Source organism: Macrobrachium nipponense, chromosome 5 (assembly GCF_015104395.2).
Source record: "Macrobrachium nipponense isolate FS-2020 chromosome 5, ASM1510439v2, whole genome shotgun sequence".
Classification (NCBI taxonomy): domain Eukaryota; kingdom Metazoa; phylum Arthropoda; class Malacostraca; order Decapoda; family Palaemonidae; genus Macrobrachium; species Macrobrachium nipponense.
Genome location: NC_061107.1, coordinates 144,818,107 through 144,838,557, shown reverse-complemented (window position 1 = coordinate 144,838,557; position 20,451 = coordinate 144,818,107). Strand labels below are relative to the sequence as shown.

Genomic DNA, 20,451 nt, shown 5'->3' with positions numbered 1-20,451 from the left:
AAAATGCACACACACACACACACACACACACACACACACACACACACACACACATATATATATATATATATATATATATATATATATATATATATATATATATATATATATATATATATATATATATATATATATATATATATATATAAAGGTATGAGCCACAAAGGAAAAATAAACAACGGAGTTTCTGCAAGATCTTTCGACTGAACGTCCTTTAGTCAGTAGACAAACTGACTTACATGAGAAATTGAGGGTACAGGAAAGGTCGTATAACTGACAGATAGGGATTATAAAGAGATTAATGCCTAGAATCCGACTCACCTGGAGAATGAGTAACTTTTCCAAACAAGCATAAAAATTGGTACAATATAATAACAGAAAGATTAAGTCCAACTGCTCAGACACAGGGACAAGACAATTAAAGAATTATACAGGGTGACAGCTGACCACAATCAGATCTTTGGTAAACAAAAACTTATTCACAAAACATATTAAACATACATATACAAAGAAAATATCTCTAAGGCAACTAATTTGTATTTACGTCTGTAATTATATCTTTGAGGTCATTCTTAAACATGTTACAAATACAAGGGTCTAAATGAAACAGGCCACGACTAATATTAAAATTACAATGGGAAGTAAGTTGTATTATGGCAGATTCTAAAAGATTTCGTGATAAGACATCTTTTGATCTTGCAATTACTGAACTACCAATCCAATTCATGTTCGGTGGTTGTTTTCACTTAAATTGAATGAATAATTGCATTAGATGTTTGCCCAGTTTTGACAGAATATTTATGCTGTTTTAATCTTACTTCTAAGCCCTTGCTCGACTGTCTGAGATAAAAAGAGGGGCAGTCCATACATGGAATTTTATATTATGTTGTTGCTTTCCCTGGGGCCATTTTTATTAACATTCCATTTAGTGTGTTATCATAGGAAAAAACAAGGTTGACCTTAAAGACTTTTAACAATGATTTAATGGTTTCAAATCCATTAAAATAAGGCAAACAAAGAATGTTCTTAGAATTCTTTCTCCGTGTTACTTGCACTATAAAACTTTTTGTGGGCTTTATTATAACAAATATCTAGTAGCTATATGTGAAGGATAACATAAATTTTTCCCTATTTTTCTTATGTATTCAATTTCTTAATCCAAATATTGGGGACTGACAATGTGCAATGCTCGTAAAAACATAGAAGAAAAATTGATATTTTGATGTTAAGATGGTGGCCTGAATAGAAATGCACATAAGTTAAGTTATTGGCTGATTTCCTGTAAATACTGAATTTACATTGAAATGGTTCTCTATGTATCAAAACATCTAAGAAAGGGAGGCAATTGTCTTTTTCCAATTCTAGAGTAAACTTAATCGATGGTACCTGGTTATTTAATTTAGAGAGTAAATTATTTACATCAATACCAGCAGGCAGAACAGCTAAAATATCATCAACATATCTATGCCACTTTACAGGAATATAAAAGATATTAGGTAAGTAGCGTTTTTCAAAGAATTCCATGTACAAGTTTGAGAGGAGTGAGGATAAAGGGTTTGCCCATTGCCATGCCAAACAGCACATAGCAGCTGCCAAGCAAGCAAGCAAGAAGAGAAAGAAAAATTCAAGGAATTGCAAAAAACAAGGATCTCTTTCAATCATTCTATCTTAGCTGATTGGAAGGAATCGGTGCGACGGAAAATTTACTAAAAACTACGTAGGACTACAGATGCCCTAAAAAGGAAACTTGACAGAAAACTAAAAAATCTTATTGATAGCAGTGATTTGACTAATTGTGCACGTCAAGATTATGTTGTAAGCCTATCAAGTAAACAAATAAGTGAAAATGTGTGTGCGCTTTGTATATGGTTTGTCTTTCTTTATAACGAGTCGACCTTCTGCTTTAATGATTGCGTCATCCCGAAGTAAATTTGAAAAATATTGTGATCTTCCTCAAAATCATGTTGACATAATTAAAGGTATTGTTTACGGAGCTGCCAATGTTAAGCATGAAAGTAACTTCCCTGCTCGCTGTAAGAAAAGTTTGACCGATCTTAAAAAGGATAATACTATCCACATTACAAAAGCTTAAAAGTCAAATAGGATAGTAATTTTAGATAAAGCTGACTACATATCACGTAAGCAAGCCCTACTGGATGATGATGTGACTTCTAAAAAACTAACAAAAAATCCCCTTGATCAAGTCATAAAAAACTTGAATGGCACAGTGAAAAATATCCTTAAAGATAAAACAGAACTACTAGGCAAATTGTCAGTCAAATTTCCTTCGCTACCTTACCTGTACAGATTAGTCAAAACGCACAAAGAAAATAACCCTATGCGGCCTATTATCAGTACTGTTGGCTCAATTTCATATAAACTTTCGAAATATATCTCTAACATATTGTCCCCGTTACTTGGAACCATCTCCGATTTTCACATATATAATTCCCTAAATTTAGTTGATAAATTAAAAAAAATTACTCTTTGCCCCACTGATAGATTTGTTAGTTTTGATGTATGTTCTCTTTTTACTAAAGTCCCTATTGACTATATTTTAGAGTATCTTGGTAATAAACTAACTCAGCATGAATTACCTCTACCTGTAAGTCACATTATTTCACTCACTATAGTTTGTGCATTTGTGATTGTAAGTTTATATTCAATGGTGAATTTAATCAACAAATATTTGGCATGCCAATGGGCAACCCTTTATCACCACTCCTCTCAAACTTGTACATGGAATTCTTTGAAAAACGTTACTTACCTAATGTCTTTTATATTCCTGTAAAGTGGTATAGATATGGTGATATTTTAGTTGTTCTGCCTGCTGGTATTAATGTAAATGATTTACTCTCTAAATTAAATAACCAGGTACCATCGATTAAGTTTACTCTAGAATTGGAAAAAGACAATTGCCTCCCTTTCTTAGATGTTTTGATACATAGAGAACCATTCAATGTAAATTCAGAATTTATAGGAAACCAACCAATAACTTGACTTATGTGCATTTCTATTCAGGCCACCATCTTAACATCAAAATATCAATTTTTTCTTCTATGTTTTTACGAGCATTGCGCATTGTCAGTCCCCAATATTTGGATTAAGAAATTGAATACATAAAAAAAATAGGGAAAAATTTATGTTATCCTTTACATATACTAGATATTTGTTATAATAAAGCCCACAAAACGTTTTATAGTGTAAGTAACAAGGAGAAAGAACTCTAAGAACATTCTCAGTTTGCCTTATGTTAATGGATTTGAAACCATTAAATCATTGTTAAAAGCCTTTAAGGTCAACCTTGTTTTTCCTATAATAACACACTAAAAGGAATGTTAATAAAAAATGGCCCCAGGGAAAGCAACAACATAATATATAAAATTCAATGTATGGACTGCCCCTCTTTTTATCTCGGACAGTCGAGCAAGGGCTTAGAAGTAAGATTAAAACAGCATAAATATTCTGTCAAAACTGGGCAAACATCTAATGCAATATTTATTCATTTAAGTGAAAACAACCACCGAATGAATTGGATTGGTAGTTCAGTAATTGCAAGATCAAAAGATGTCTTATCACGAAATCTTTTAGAATCTGCCATAATACAACTTACTTCCCATTGTAATTTTAATATTAGTCGTGGCCTGTTTCATTTAGACCCTTGTATTTGTAACATGTTTAAGAATGACCTCAAAGATATAATTACAGACGTAAATACAAATTAGTTGCCTTAGAGATATTTTCTTTGTATATGTATGTTTAATATGTTTTGTGAATAAGTTTTTGTTTACCAAAGATCTGATTGTGGTCAGCTGTCACCCTGTATAATTCTTTAATTGTCTTGTCCCTGTGTCTGAGCAGTTGGACTTAATCTTTTTGTTTTTAAACTGTACCCATGTTTATGCTTGTTTGGAAAAGTTACTCATTCTCCAGGTGAGTCGGATTCTAGGTACTAATCTCTCTATAATCCCTATCTGTCAGTCATACGACCTTTCCTGTACCCTCAATTTCTCATGTAAGTCAGTTTGTCTACTGAGTAAAGAACGTTCGGTCGAAAGATCTTGCAGAAACTCCTTTGTTTATTTCTTTCATGGCTTATACCTTTATTTATGGATTTATCATTTTCCAAACTTTCGTGATTCAGTTATATATATATATATATATATATATATATATATATATATATATATATATATATATATATATATTATATAGCTTGATGATGAATAATAGTGCCAAGACTAGGAAGAACATTCTTTAATATTACGAGCTTTCGAGGTTTAAAACCTCATCTTCAGGCTGAAAAAATGACAAGGATGAGAAATCACTAAAAATTACATTAAAATTAATTGTCTGATTAAAAGCTTCAGTAAAAACATAAAATAAAAACGAACATCACATACAAACTAAAAATTAAAAATTACGAAAAAACTAAAACAAAAGCGCAAATCTATATACACAGAGATAAAAATAAAAATAATATGAAAGGTAAACAAACTAATTTTAGTGATTTCTCATCCTTGTCATTTTTTTCAGCCTGAAGATGAGGTTTTAAACCTCGAAAGCTCGTAATATTAGAGAATGTTCTTCCTAGTCTTGGCACTATTATTCATCATCAAGCTAAGATTTCCAAGTAGCCGCCCAATTACTGAGACTCTATATAATATATATATATATATATAATATATATATATATATATATATATATATATATATATGATATATATATAGCCTTAGATCGCCAGTAGACCTATTGTTTTGCCAGTAAGTGCTAAAGGTGTATAAATTGGGTTGACACACACACACCACACACACACACACACACACACACACAACATATATATATATATATATATATATATATATATATATATATATATATATATATATATATATATATAATAACAGCCCATAAAAACACCAAAATGTAGAGAGAAAAGTACTATATTTCAGAGACTGCTGTCTCTCTCTCAGGTATATGAATGAGAAAAGTTTACAAAAAAGGTGGTATTTATACCAAGAGATCCGTCCACAAGTAAGCCAATTTAGGTCACCCCCGCTGATAATCTTCCTTTAATCTTCTTAAGCGTTGGTTGAATGAAAACACTTCGTCGACATCATCTGAGATCCACGCCCCTTTGAGATGTTCATTACCTGCTTCTCTTTTATTAAGGCCGATTCCATCATTTGACTCTTGTACCGGCAGTTGCTGCTATAAATTACACGTGACATATTCCAGTTTATTCTATGGTTATGTTCATTTTATATGGTTGAACTGCCGGTACAAGAGTCAAATGATGGAATCGGCCTTAATAAAAGAGAGGCAATGGTAATGAACATCTCAAAAGGGGGCGTGGATCTCAGATGTCGTCGACGAAGTGTTCATTCAACCAACAACGCTTAAGAAGATTAAAGGAAGATTATCAGCGGGGGTGACCTAAATTGGCTTACTTGTGGACGGTATCTTGGTATAAATACCACCTTTTCTGTAAACTTTTCTCATTCATATACCTGAAGAGAGAGACAGCAGTCTCTGAAATATAGTACTTTTCTCTCTACTTTATTTTGGTGTTTTTATGGGCTCCTTTTATTAGATGGAATTCTGTTGTTACAGAACATTTTTACCAGTCATATATATATATATATATATATATATATATATATATATATATATATATATATATCAATAATATATATATATATATATATATATATATTATATATATATTATATATATATATGAGCAGTTGGACTTAATCTTTTTGTTCTTAAACTGTACCCCATGTTTTTATGCTTGTTTGGAAAAGTTACTCATTCTCCAGGTGTGTCGGACTCTAGGTACTAATCTCTTTATAATCCCTAATCTGTCAAGTTATTACGACGCCTTCCTGTATCCTCAATTTTTCATGTAGGTCAGTTTGTCTGCTGAGTAAAGAACGTTCATTCGAAAGATCTTGTAGACACCGCCCCCGTTGTTTTATTTCCTTCATGGCTTATACTTTTATTTTAATAGATTTATCACGTTCCAAACTTTTTGTGATTCAGTTGATCATATATATATATATATATATATATATATATATGATAGATATATATATATATATGAGCTTGATCGCCATATATAAACCTTCTTTGCCAGTAAGTGCTAAAGGTGGTATAAATATATTTTAACACACGGACACACACACACACACAACACACACACACACATATATATACGGGGTATATATAATATATATATTATATATATATATATATTATATACTCTCAGTAAATTGGGCGGCTACTTGGAAATCTTAGCTTGTGATGAATAATAGTGCCAGACTAGGAAGAACAACGTTCTTTAATAATTACGAGCTTTCGAGGTTTAAAACCTCATCTTCAGGCTGAAAAAATGACAAGGATGAGAAATCACTAAAAATTACATTAAAATGAATTGTCTGATTAAAAGCTTCATTAAAAACATATAATAAAACGAACATCACATACAAACTAAAAATAAAAAAAAAAAAATTACGAAAAAAACTAAAAACAAAACGCAAGTCATACAAAAACAGCAATAAACAAAAATGAAAATAATATGAAAGGTAAACAAACTACACTCAAATATAAAATGGCTAACGACCCACTTTGTGTACCTACTATGAAACTATATGATAGCTAGTTGAATACCGGACGAGTTGTTCATTCCGGTTTCATTTTCTTAATAACAGCGACTCTGAAATTAAAGGTCCAGTCTATTTGAGCAAAAGACAGTACTCTAAAATCTAGGTGAGTGAAAGGATGGTCCTGTGCTAAACTGTGATCCCTTATGGGCAGAAAATGGTGGTTTAGAAAGAGGAAACCTAGTTTCTAACGGAAAAGACCTCTGTGTTCCAAAATTCTGTGTCTAAGCCAGCGGGAACTGGATCCCACGTATCTCAGACCACACTGCGATCAGGTAAACAAGTAAACGACACTCGAATTAAGGTCCACAGGAAGAGCAGGCTTCTCCCTCAAAAGTGATCCTACAGTAAAAGGGTTAAGTAAAAACAAATCTTGAAAACTAACTTGAGGAAAACTATGCTTAAGTATTTCTTGCAACTTTTTTTCGTACCAAGTAGCTACTATGAACCAAGGAAAGGCAATTTAATATACTTTACATCTTTACTAGCAGTACTGTAACACCGGTCTGGGACAAAATTTCTCATGTAGAAAAATGTTCAGAACTTTGTAAAAGACAAATACGGGATAAGAATTTTCTGAAAAATAATTCTGGAGGAAGACCATGTCTTGATAAAATAAATTAAAATCAACAACAGACATTGTAAGCTCTATTTTAATCATAGTACGTATTTGTTGAATTAAGTTTAAACAACTTTGGTGAAAACTAAGATAATTCAATCCCAAGCCAGTAAAAGTAGCGTTTCCTATAAGGCGGAAAGTCTCAAATTTACCTCTATTTCTGTGTACCTGAACATCTAAAAATGACAACATATTATCCTGTTCTGTCTCACAAGTAAAAGAAATATTAGGATGACGAGAATTAAAATATTAAAAAAATAAATCCACGTGTGAACGTTCCCTAAACAAACAAAGGAAAGTGTCATCCACGTATCCTACGATAATACAAGGGTTTGAAAGCAACAGGGCATTCAGACATCCAAATCTTTTCACAATAACCCATGAAACAATCTGCATATGGGACAGTCCAAGGGAATTTCCCATAGCAAGCTCCATCTATTTGATTATATAATATACCATCAAAAGTAAAAATGCCATCAGTTGTAGCCAATTGTAATAACTTTCGCAAATCTATTTTACTAAGTCCGGAAAGTTGTTATGTGGTTTTTCACATATATTATTAAGAATATGTCAGATTGTTTCATTTAATGGGATATTTGTGAAAAGAGAGGTTACATCAAAACTGGCCATTACAATATCTTGGTTAACATCGAAAGAACACAATCTTTGACAAACTTGGAAGAATTTGGGACATTAAACTCACGAAAAGTTAAAGGTTTTAAAAACTGGAACCAAAGAAATTTTGATAAGTAATAGTTAAAAGTGCCAATTGAGGATATAATAGGTCTCAACGGGTTGGGTTTCCTATTTATGAACCTTAGGTAAGACCATACATATAACCGGGCTTTGACCCTGAAGCATATAAATTACTATATGTAACTTCCCCAATCTTATCTCTCAAACTTCTTAACATCCTATTTTTAATTTGTCTTTCTAATTTCAAATGTGACCCGCAATATCTACATTCAACACACTTATCTCTCATGGCAGTTTAAATTATTAGACTTTGAGGTTAAAGCACAAAAACGTAAGAAAGAGGTAATTCTTACGCAGAATGTCGTCATTAAATAGTGATTTAAGGAATAATCTTTCTTTTTTGGACTACAATTGGCCAGTCCTGTCTTCTATTTTGGATTCCAATGTTGATAAGAAATTGACAGATGTTAGGCTTACACAACAGAAAGAAATTGAGAAATCTTGGTGTTGACGTTAGTAAGAAAATAGACAGCAGTAAAGTAATTTTTAATCTTTCTAACAGAAATTTAACAAAGAGGAAAAGGATGTTCTTTCTCTTGGTCTTGAGTTTGCCTTGACTCCCATGAAATTCAATTTCTTCAAGTATTTTTAAGTTTTTGAAAAACTATGTTCAACTTTAAGAAACAGTGACATTGTGGTAGTGCAAACCCTTATTTCAATTTTTAACAAAATTTCAGTAATTGCAAATGAGTCTTTTAAAAACTTTAGTCGTAGAAGGAGGTGACAATCAGTTAAATAAAGACAGAATCAATATTTTACGTAATCTTAAGAACGATGATAGTATTGTTATTACAAAGCCAGATAAAGGCAGGGGTGTTGGTATTGATAAATAGGTCTGATTATTTAGATAAAATGAATGAAATACTCTCAGATAATACAAAATTAGGATGTTGAATGTAGATATTGCGGTCACATTTGAAATTAGAAGACAAATTAAATAGGATGTTAAGAAGTTTAAGAGATTAAGATTGGGGAAGTTACATATAGTAATTTATATGCTTCAGGGTCAAAGCCCGGTTTATATGTATGGTCTACCTAAGGTTCATAAAATAGGAAACCCGTTGAGACCTATTATATCCTCAAGGCAATGGCACTTTTAACTATTACTTAGCAAAAATTTCTGGTTCCAGTTTTTAAAACCTTTAACTTTTAGTGAGTTTAATGTCCCAAATTCTTCCAAATTTGTCAAAGAATTGTGTTCTTTCGATTTTAACCAAGATGTTGTAATGGCCAGTTTTGATGTAACCTCTCTTTTCACAAATACTCCCATTAAATGAAACAACTGACATTATTCTTAATAATATATGTGAAAACACATAAACAACTTTTGGACTTAGTAAAATAGATTTGCGAAAGTTATTACAATTGGCTACCAATGATGGCATTTTTACTTTTGATGGTAAATTATATAATCAAATAGATGGAGTTGCTATGGGAAATTCCCTTGGACCTGTATATGCAGATTGTTTCATGGGTTATTGTGAAAAGATTTGGATGTCTGAATGCCCTGTTGCTTTCAAACCCTTGTATTATCGTAGGTACGTGGATGACACTTTTCCTTGTGTTTAGGGAACGTTCACACGTGGATTTATTTTTTTAATATTTTAATTCTCGTCATCCTAATATTTCTTTTACTTGTGAGACAGAACAGGATAATATGTTGTCCATTTTTTAGATGTTCAGGGTACACAGAAATAGAGGTAAATTTGAGACTTCCGTTTATAGGAAAAGTACTTTTACTGGCTTGGGATTGAATTATCTTAGTTTTTCACCAAAGTTGTTTAAACTTAATTCAATACGTACTATGATAAATAGAGCTTACAATGTCTGTTGTGATTTTAATTTATTTCATCAAGACATGGTCTTCCTCCAGAATTATTTTTCCGAAAATTCTTATCCCGTATTTGTCTTTTACAAAGTTCTGAAAAATTTTCTACATGAGAAATTTTGTCCCAGACCGGTGTACAGTACTGCTAGTAAAGATGTAAAGTATATTAAATTGCCTTTCCTTGGTCATAGTAGCTACTTGGTACGAAAAAAGTTGCAAGAAATACTTAAGCATAGTTTTTCCTCAAGTTAGTTTCAGATTTGTTTTTTACTAACCCTTTTACTGTAGGATCACTTTTGAGGGAGAAGCCTGTTCTTCCTGTGGACCTTAATTCGAGTGTCGTTTACTTGTTTACCTGATCGCAGTGTTGTCTGCGATACGTGGGATCCAGTTCCCGCTGGCTTAGACACAGAATTTTGGAACAGAGGTCTTTCCGTTAGAACTAGGTTTCCTCTTTCTAAACCACCATTTTCTGCCATAGGGATCACAGTTTAGCACAGGACCATCCTTTCACTCACCTAGATTTTAGAGTACTGTCTTTTTGCTCAAATAGACTGGACCTTTTAATTTCAGAGTCGCTGTTTATTAAGAAAATGAAACCGGAATTGAACAACAACTCGTCCGGTATTCAACTAGCTATCATATAGTTTCATAGTAGGTACACAAAGTGGGTCGTTAGCCATTTTTCCATATTTGAGTGTAGTTGTTTACCTTTCATATTATTTTCATTTTATTACTGTTTTTGTATATACGACTTGCGTTTTGTTTTAGTTTTTTTCGTAATTTTTAATTTTTAGTTTGTATGTGATGTTCGTTTTATTATATGTTTTTACTGAAGCTTTTGATCAGACAATTCATTTTAATGTAATTTTTAGTGATTTCTCATCCTTGTCATTTTTTCAGCCTGAAGATGAGGTTTTAAACCTCGAAAGCTCGTAATATTAAAGAATGTTCTTCCTAGTCTTGGCACTATTATTCATCATCAAGCTAATATATATATATATATATATATATATATATATATATATATATATTATATATATATATATATATATATATATATATATATATATATGTTACAGTGTCGTTAAAGAATTAAGGAAAATTATTTCAAAAGGCATTAACTTTAAAGTACTTAAGAAGAGGCACAGATAATAAGAAAAGAAAAGGGAAAAAGAACAAATAATATTTTTAAGAAAGGATTTTGCTACTCGACAAAACGACCAGGTCTTTTGGCCGTCAGGCATCTGGCTTGCATCTCCCAAAAACTCGTCACACCTCATTACGCCTACACCAGTCCACTTCGCAAGATTAATGGGTGCTCCCTTCTTGTGACAGGTTAGAGAGGGCCAGGGATAATTCCTATAGCCCATCTGGCATATGTTATAGAAGGAATTCTATGCACCCTTGTTTAAAAAAGGGGAAGTGTTAAACTCGAAAGCTCCACCCTTTCCAAGAGTAGGCCTAGGGTCTTGGCCAATCAAACCAGCGGTGCCAGGTCATAAGGACAGCCCAGAAATATGGCCCAGCGAATAACCTACGAGATTTCCCAAGTACACAACCCAAGAAGCCAAGGCATCAAGCAAGAGGCGTTTCCCAATGAAGAGTCTACTAATCACAACAAAAGAAGTGACAGGAAGGCAAGGCGATTTTGTATAAAATCTGTAGCTACTCAGACACAAGAATTCTTTCAGAAGATGCCATACCCAGTCAAAATCCAAAAATCCAAAGGCGGTGCTAAGAAGATACCATCCTAATAAAAAGGCCAGGCATAGAGAGAGAAGACAGAAAAAGACAGAGTGAAGTCGAGAACAAATGGGAAGATGAGTGGAACAGTAGCAGAACCGAGAAGAAGAATCAGAAGTGAGGGAAAAGTGCAGAAGTGTGGTGTGGAATAGACAGTGAATAGTGAAAATCGTACTCAGCAAAATTCCCTCCTGCCTTCAAACTCGTAATAGCAACAAAGTGCCTTTCAAAGAAAATAATTTTATCAGTCCTAGCGCCCAGAAACAGAAAGGCGGAAAATTTTATATGATGATTTAGAACCTGAATAAATGCGTATAAGGACATGTCAATTTATTTTTTTCCCAAATGATAACTTTAAGATAATCCACTTAGATGACAATTAAGCAAGTTGCGATTAATTATATAATTCTATTTCCCCAATTAGGTAGCATTTACTACCACACACACACACACACACACACCACACACACACACACACACACACATATACATATATATATATATATATATATATATATATATATATATATATATATATATATATATAATAAGTGAATCCCACAGGAACATGATAGTCAGAAATCCAAGCGCTTTCGTCTTTACCAAGACATTGTCAAGGAGCTAAATGAATAGCATTTAGCTCCTTGACAATGTCTTAGTAAAGAAGAAAGCGCTTGGATTTCTGACTGTCATTTTCCTGTGGGATTCGCTTATTTATGAAGTCACGTGCATCTACTGTGATTTTTTTTAAGATATATATATATATATATATATATATATATATATATATATATATTAAAAAAAGAGAAGACAGGGTGCCAAGATGTAAATAATACGAAAGTACTTGGCACTCTGTCTATTCTTTTATAAATTTCCCCAGTGGCTTCAGCTAATAAACAAAATCACGGGCTTACTATTGTGTTTCTTACACACACACACACACACACACACATATATATATAATCGCCTTGATTAGTTAGTTTCATGCGGTCATCTGAGTAAACTCTGAAATGTTTAATTTAGCTAATTATTAAAGGAATTCATTATTTGACTGATTGGTTATAAGTTTCCAGGCACCATACTGCTGGAGTCAGTGATGCTATTCATAAAAGTTACCGGGAACAAAAGTAAGAGCACTCATGTTCGGACCCATAAAAACTGTTAACTCAGATTTCTTTTGTTTTTTTCGGTCTCGTTCTTGACTTTTATATGATAATCTGTAGTTACCCTGTTTGTTTTATTTTTTCTTTGTTTACAGAGATACTTCTTGACTGCTATATCTATCTGACTTATATTGGCATGTCATTTTCACATTTCATTTCCATGGTCTCATTCTTTTTCCTCCTTCTATTGTAAGTAAAGTTTATTTCCGTTATTGCTTTGTATTTATTTTCCATATTTGACGATTTTCCTTGAACTTTTTCTTCACTTAGTTGAAATTTCTTTCGTTTCGTTCATTGTAGTCATTTATTATATTTGGTAGTGTTTACTATTTCTAGTTTTATTTGCATTTTCCCTGAACTTTAATATACGTTAAATTTTGCGTCATCGTGTTTTTCTTTTTTCGTAGATTGTTATTCGCGCGAGTTCCAGCAATATATATTCTCTTAGATAGAATAATTATGTATCTTAATAGCTAGTAGTTTTGCATCACTGCCATGAAATATAAAGCTGCTATAGTTTACACAGAAAAAAATTATACATACATGAAATCTTTACATTTCTGATGTACGAATCTTCATTTTAAAAGACTTTCATCAATCTTATTTTCAAGACGAGACAGCGCGGGATGTGAGCAAATGTAAACAAACACAAATGGTGTAGGCCCTCCTAAGTAAAGATAACTTCTTCGGAAGGTTACCCTAAGTTATGTCATCGTATTTGCCATCAGAATTAGCTCGGCTAATTCTAGGTAAGGAACTGGTGTATTTGTTATGTACTGTCCCAGTGGAAAATAACTCACATTATGAAGACCTTGTTTTATTGTAGCTCATTGAGGTAGCCAATAGGTAACTAGCGATAGCCTACCTAAGTGTCAGGCTACCTTATATCTAAAGGCTGGCCTCTGTGATACCTAGGGCTAGCAACTTTCTTCCATGCTCTGCAGTTAGTAATATAACTTTACAAAAATATGCTGGAAAAAGCTAAACCATTGAGATAGGTACTAGGGTAGAACATCACAGCAGGCCAAGCAGGCCACCTACAATCAATGCAAGCCACCCTCCAAAAAAGTACATTATTAACGCGTCCTGACACCCGAGATGGGCATCAGTCGCGAACTTGTTGTTTGGTGAGAAACGGAGCTAAAGACTCTACTCCCTTTCTTTCGAAGTAAGTATTTTCTCCAAAGTTAGAAATTAAGGCCAAATTTTAAGATTTAAACAGATTTAAACAGAGGGTACTGAAACGGTCTCAAACGTAGTGCAAATCTCACCAAAACGCGTTCAACATTTTTACTTACAACTCGAGGTATTTAGAAGATTGACGCCATCTCGATGTTTACGGAGTAGCTGTGTCATAAACTAACATTTCCTGTGATAAATCCGCACACCACTTGTACCCACAGACGCTGGAGCACTTTTATCACAACAATCGAAACACGATTTCTCATCAACAACAAGCCAGGCGTAAACAGCTGTTGGGGTAGAAGATGACGAGAAGCGTGCTCTTGGCTAATTTTTAAATAAGTAGTAAAACATCAATATTTTACATATTTATGATGATTAATTTGAAAATATTCGTTATTGAAAAAGTAACTCGACTCTGACTCAAATTTAAGTAATTATTTTTCTGAATTAGAAAGTTCTTTTAAGTTCTGTATTATGACGTCACGACATCTTGACTTTCGTACCTATTGTAAATAATTGCTATACTCAACTGTCATTGCAGAACAGTTTACCAGTTATTCATGCAGATTGTTATCAGCTATACATGTAATTGTTATAATCGTAATGTGCATATATATCTTTATTATTTACTTTTTGGATATATGAAGATGTTTTACTGCTGGATTATCACCGTAGTGTGACGCAATCGTTTTCGGTCCATGGCCTCTGTCTGTTTTCGCACCATAAGAAATTAGGGGGCCGAATTTGCAATGACCAGAAAGTCGTTTAAGAGAGGAAAGTTAGCATTGAGGGGCATAGGGTAGATCATCACAGCAGGCCACGCAGGCCACCTACCATCAATGCAAGCCACCCTCCGAAAAAGTACATTATAACGCGTCCTGACACCCGAGATGGGCATCAGTCGCGACTTGTTGTTGGTGAGGAAACGGAGCTAAAGACTCTACTCTCCTTTCGAAGTAAGTATTTTCCCCAAAGTTAGAAATTAAGGCCAAATTTTAAGATTTAAACAGATTTAAACAGAGGGTACTGAAAACGGTCTCAAACGTAGTGCAAATCTCACCAAAACGCGTTCAACATTTTTACTTACAACTCGAGGTATTTAGAAGATTGACGCCATCTCGATGTTTACGGAGTAGCTTTGTTGTCAATAAACTAACCATTTCCTGTGATAATCCGCACACCACTTGTACCCACAGACGCTGGAGCACTTTTATCACAACAATCGAAACACGATTTCTCATCAACAACAAGCCAGGCGTAAACAGCTGTTGGGGTAGAAGATGACGAGAAGCGTGCTCTTGGCTAATTTTTAAATAAGTAGTAAAACATCAATATTTTACATATTTATGATGATTAATTTGAAAATATTCGTTATTGAAAAAGTAACTCGACTCTGACTCAAATTTAAGTAATTATTTTTCTGAATTAGAACTGTTCTTCAAGTTCTGTATTATGACGTCACGACATCTTGACTTTCGTACCTATTGTAAATAATTGCTATACTCAACTGTCATTGCAGAACAGTTTACAGTTATTCATGCAGATTGTTATCAGCTATACATGTAATTGTTATAATCGTAATGCGCATATATATCTTTATTATTTACTTTTTGGATATATGAAGATGTTTTACTGCTGGATTATCGCCGTAGTGTGACGCAATCGTTTTCGGTCCATGGGCCGGGTCTGTCTGTTTTCGCACCATAAGAAATTATGGGCCGAATTTGCAATGACCAGAAAGTCGTTAAAAGAGGAAAGTTAGCATTGAGGGGCATATGTTTTGACTGAGAAAAATACAAATTTATTCAATAGCTAGCTTGTAAAAAATACTTGGTTATAAAAACTTGATTGACAACTAAGCAGCATGTCTACTATGGGTTTCAGAGACAGTGCAAGCACGTTTGTTCCGATACGTAATACAAACCCTCGGTCCTTTAACAATAGGAAGGTAACTAGCGGCAGCTGGGACGGTCGTAAGCTTCGAACAAGGGGAGAACGGTAGTTAACTGCTTGTCCGATCGTGCGCGCGCGCGCGCGCCGGGCGGTGAAGAATCACTTTTGCTTTCGGCCGTGTGTGACAGGACGTGTTCGTCATCGCTCTGCCCGCTATTTTCGTCGTGTGCTTTGGATGTTACAATTTCTTCTGACTGGTTTGTGTGTGGTCTTGAATGAAATTGTAAGTACTCTTTTTTCATTTTTCATTGAAGTGAAGATTAATTAACATGGATCAAGAAGAGCTTTCGCCGCGCCCACCAACTGCCCGTAGAGTGTGTCCCCGGGTTGGAGGGGCGTAAATGCGGCGGATTCCGCTCTTACCCAGATATAGATCCTCATGAGTTGTGTTTCGGTGTCGGGGGCGAGAATGCTCCCGAACCGAACCATGTGATGTCTGTGTAAATTTGGTCCGAGCGCAGTGGGTGCTGTACGAGGGTAGGAAGAGGCGTAGGTTTGACCAAGGAGTCGTCGGAAAGCTCTCCAGCGACTCCTTTGGTTACGGATACCTCGTCATCCTTCCTGCCTCCAGCTCAGCCCCCACGATTTGCGCCTTCCCCTGCGGGGGGGGTTTCGGAGTCCTTCTCCTCACTCGATCCGTCGAGTGTGGAGGAGGGTGCCCGATACCCGGATGTGCAATTGTATTCGGGTCTTCCGTCCGCTCTGGGTGGGGTTCGTCCTCCCCCAGGCGTGAGGGTGCCCCTCTAACTGACACCCGACTGTTCCTCCCTCAGGTGTGCCTTCTGTGAGTGACGACCTTGGACAGGTGTGGGCGTCGTTGGGACTGCAGGGCGCCCCCAGTATTCAGGGCTTGATTCAACGGCTAGCGGGGTCGGCAGTGGTAACTCATGGTGTGGTTACAACTACGACCAATACGGTGTCAACACCAGCGTACGCCGCCCCTCCTCATGTGTGTATACGCAACACATTGCGTCAGTGACTCCAACGGCGTCAATTCAGATGCCGATCGCTGCCGTGCCTAAGAGGCGTGCCGCCGCCACCTGGGTTTTATGTGCTGCCGACGCCCGACTTTCGCTGCCCAAAAGTTCGCCCCTGGATCTACCGCCCGTCCCAATGATGAGTTTGGCTGAGATGGAGAGGTCTGTGACGCCGGACTATGCTGCCGTACCTGCCGTACCTGCAGCGAGTGTTGCTGGCCCAGCCCCTCGCGCCGCTCCTACGAAGCGCGCGGTGCGGGACTCTAATGTTGATGTTGCTGCTGGTGCTGGTCCTGCTGGTGCTGGTCCTATTGGTGCTGGTCCTGTCTGCTGGCTGCTGGTCCTGCTGGTGCTGGTCCTGATGGTGCTGGTCCTGCTGTGCCTGTTCTGCTGATGTTCCGCCGCTCCTGCCGTGCCTGCCCCTGCCCACGTCGCGTCTCGTCATGGAGGTGCTGCACCGGTCTCAGGTCTTTCCGGACAGGATCAGTCGGGGCGTGTTGCTTCGGCAATTGGCCCGACTTTTCCGTGGATGGAAGACCTGACGTCCGTCCTGAGAGAGCTGACGAAGAAGAGGAGGAAGAAGAGGAAGATGTCGTCGTCGTCCTTCATCGTCTTCTTCGTCGTCTGTTGCCGCCTCTTCCCCTTCGACTTCTAAGGCTTCCAAGCCGAAGAAGAAGAAGGCTGCCTCCTCCCCCCCTAAAGAAGGCTCCTACGGGACCTTCGAAGGGCCCGTCTCGCTCTGGCGTGACGGGGGGTGCTTCTGCTGGTCCTCCTGTTCCCTCGGGAACGGGGCCCGTCTCCTCTTCTGAGAAGAAGAAGAAGACGGGGACCAAGGATGTGCTGGCTACTGCTGGTACATCCGCGCCTGGTCTTAGTAGCACTGCTGCTAAGTCAGGTACCGGCTCGACTTCTCGTTCGCGAGAAGGTACGAGTGTACGGTCTCCTTCGGGCGACCGTGCAGCCACGTCAAGACGCCTGAGCTTTGCTCACCGTCACGACAGAGGCACGGAGCAGAAGACTGTCGAGAGTCGCGAAGTGACGCTCGCCAGGCAGCGGCCGCTCTCGTAGCGAGCGCAGCCGGTACCTCGGGTTGACGTGACGGTCTCTGACCGGCCACGGGTTGAGGCTGAGGAAGAGGTTCCCCTCGACCACGGCACCAGCTTTCGGCTGGTACCGCGGGTTTGACGTGCCGTGAGGACGCTCAGCCGGTCCCTCACCGCGAAAGCGAGCTCTGCAGATCACCTGACCGCCGCTCCCACAGGGACCGGGCGGAGACGGTGGCCAGCAGCAGCTCGTCTGACGCACGAGATCGGGGTCGACGTGCTCAGTCGAGCCGCTCGCACAGGTGAGCGGCACGACCAGGCCTGCAGTACGATCCCCACCGCGGGTTGGTGATCGGCTACAGCCCCCCACGTACGTCTGGTCCTGCCAGCGAACGGGGGGGCAGCGTCAGGTCTGTCTCTCCTATACCTTCAACTTTCCTCGGGCTACACCGGGAAGAGCGAGGTACCCAGGAGTGATCGTGAGAGGTGCGCCGCTCACGATCCCGCCACGACGCCGCACGAACCAGACATGGTCTTAGGACCAGCCAGGTCGTACGCGCAAGTGGTTGGAGGCGACCGTCAGGGGTCTGTTGCTGTTCCTCCTTCTGAAGGAGGAGGGTCTCGAGAGCTGCTCCTGTTGGAGGGACTGGACGGTCCTACTCCTCAGGACGCTGTGACTCCTGAGATCCAGAGGAACTTGCCCAGGTTATTGCGCTGATTCGTCAGCACAACGACCTCCTGGGGGAAGGATCGCCGCTACCACCATCTGAGCCCACGTCCCGGCTCGAGTCATTTTGGGGCCCGAAGAGGGAACCCAAATTGACGGTGGGACTGCCGCGATCGGAGCTTGCAGACTCAGTCCTTGACCAGGTGGAGAATTTCGTCTCAGGACGAGAGGACTCACTTAAGTCAGGACGGTCTTCCAAGCTACTTCTCCTCCTCTGCAGCGACAGCGGAGTTCTACGTGCCATCAGTGGATCCAATACCGCCCAAACAGGTTAAACCCGGAGCTAGCTAGGCTAACTCCAGGTGTGTCCCCTGCAGCAGCTCCTGTCGGAGAACCTGTGGTTCTCGCAGCAGGAGGCACTGGGCCTGGAAGCTACCGCTATGGCGGCTTTCCAGGCAGTCTCTTGTTGGATCTGTGTCCCTCACAGTATCCAAGGTCGCGGCCGACGGGGGCGGGGGCGCTGCCCTCGAAGACGACCCCGACTTCAGGAGACTGTGCCAGTGGAGGTAGGGCCATCTTCCTACCTGCCCATCAGACGGCAAACCTGTGGGCCAACTTGGTTCTCCGTCGTAGGGACGCTGTCCTTACACGAGTAGCCAAGGGGGCCGGGCGTGAGGCGGTAAATGGACTCCGTAACGGACCAATGAAGAGTTCCTCCGCTCTCTTTCCTGAAGAGATGGTGGACGCTGCGGTGGAAAGACGGCGCACTGATGACAGTGACCGTCTGGTTCACCAGGCAGTTACGAAGGTTTCTGGGCACCTCTACAACTGCGGCTAAGCCTAAGAGTTTAGCTAGCGCTTCCTCGGCTGCTAAGACGGCTGCTCCATCGAAGCCCCGAGGAAAGAATCTTCCTGCTTCAACTTCTGGTAAAGGAGGCCGTAACCAGCCCTCCTGCCCGCCCTCCTTTCCCCGAGGAGGTGCTGGGAAGAAGTCGAAGCGAGGTGGGAAACGCTAGGGACGGCGTTCCCCCTCACCAGCTGCCGGAAGTGTGTGCCTGGCGAGCCATTGGGCAACTTGGCAGCGCTACGGTGCCGAGACCCTGGATAGTAGACGTCCTTCGGAGGGATATCTACTACCCTTCGAATCTCGGCCACCCCTCACCTCCAACCCGGTCCATCTGCAGACATATGTTCTGGGATCCCTCAAAGGACGACGCTCTTAGGCAGGAGATCAAGGACCAGCTCATCAGGACATTTTGCTGGACCAGCAGCTGTAGAAGTCGTAGTGGATCGGTCACCGGGCTTTTACAGCCGCCTTTTCCTAGTGGAAAAGGCATCGGGGGGCTGGCGCCCGGTGATAGATCTCTCTCCCCTGAACCGATTTGTTCGCCAGACTCGGTTCAAGATGGAGACGGCACGTTCCGTGCTGGACTCCATCAGGGAGAACGACTTCATGTCTTTCAGTGGACCTGAAGGATGCGTATTTCCAAATACCCATCCATCAGTCCTCCAGAAAAGTACCTCCGCTTCATCTTCGACGGGACGGTGTACCAATTCAGGGCACTTTGCTTCGGTCTCTCAACCGCCCCACAGGTGTTCACGAGAGTGTTCACGCTGGTTGTCTGCTTGGGCCCATTCGCACGGGATACGTCTTCTGAGGTATCTCGACGATTGGCTTGGTCCTGGCGAGCTCCCGCTCGCAGTTGCTGCAGGACAGGGATCGGACTTCTAAAGTTTTGTCGCGATCTGGGGATCGTGATAAACTACGAGAAGTCCGATCTCGACCCAGCAGAAGATGAAGTACCTGGGTATGCTGATCGATACGGTAGCAGCTCAAGTCCGCCCCGCA

At 39.0% G+C, this 20,451-nt stretch overlaps 1 protein-coding gene across 1 annotated transcript in view; it reads left to right on the top strand.

Moving 5' to 3' along the window:
- Positions 1-13,396: 13,396 nt before the first annotated feature.
- Positions 13,397-20,451, top strand: part of LOC135215961 (uncharacterized) — a gene marked incomplete at its 3' end in the record, with an annotated part of 298,909 nt that continues 291,854 nt past the window's right edge. Inside the window, exon 1 of the mRNA XM_064250917.1 lies at positions 13,397-13,526. Coding sequence (XP_064106987.1) covers positions 13,484-13,526 — 43 coding nt within the window. The remainder of the gene's footprint in view (positions 13,527-20,451) is intronic.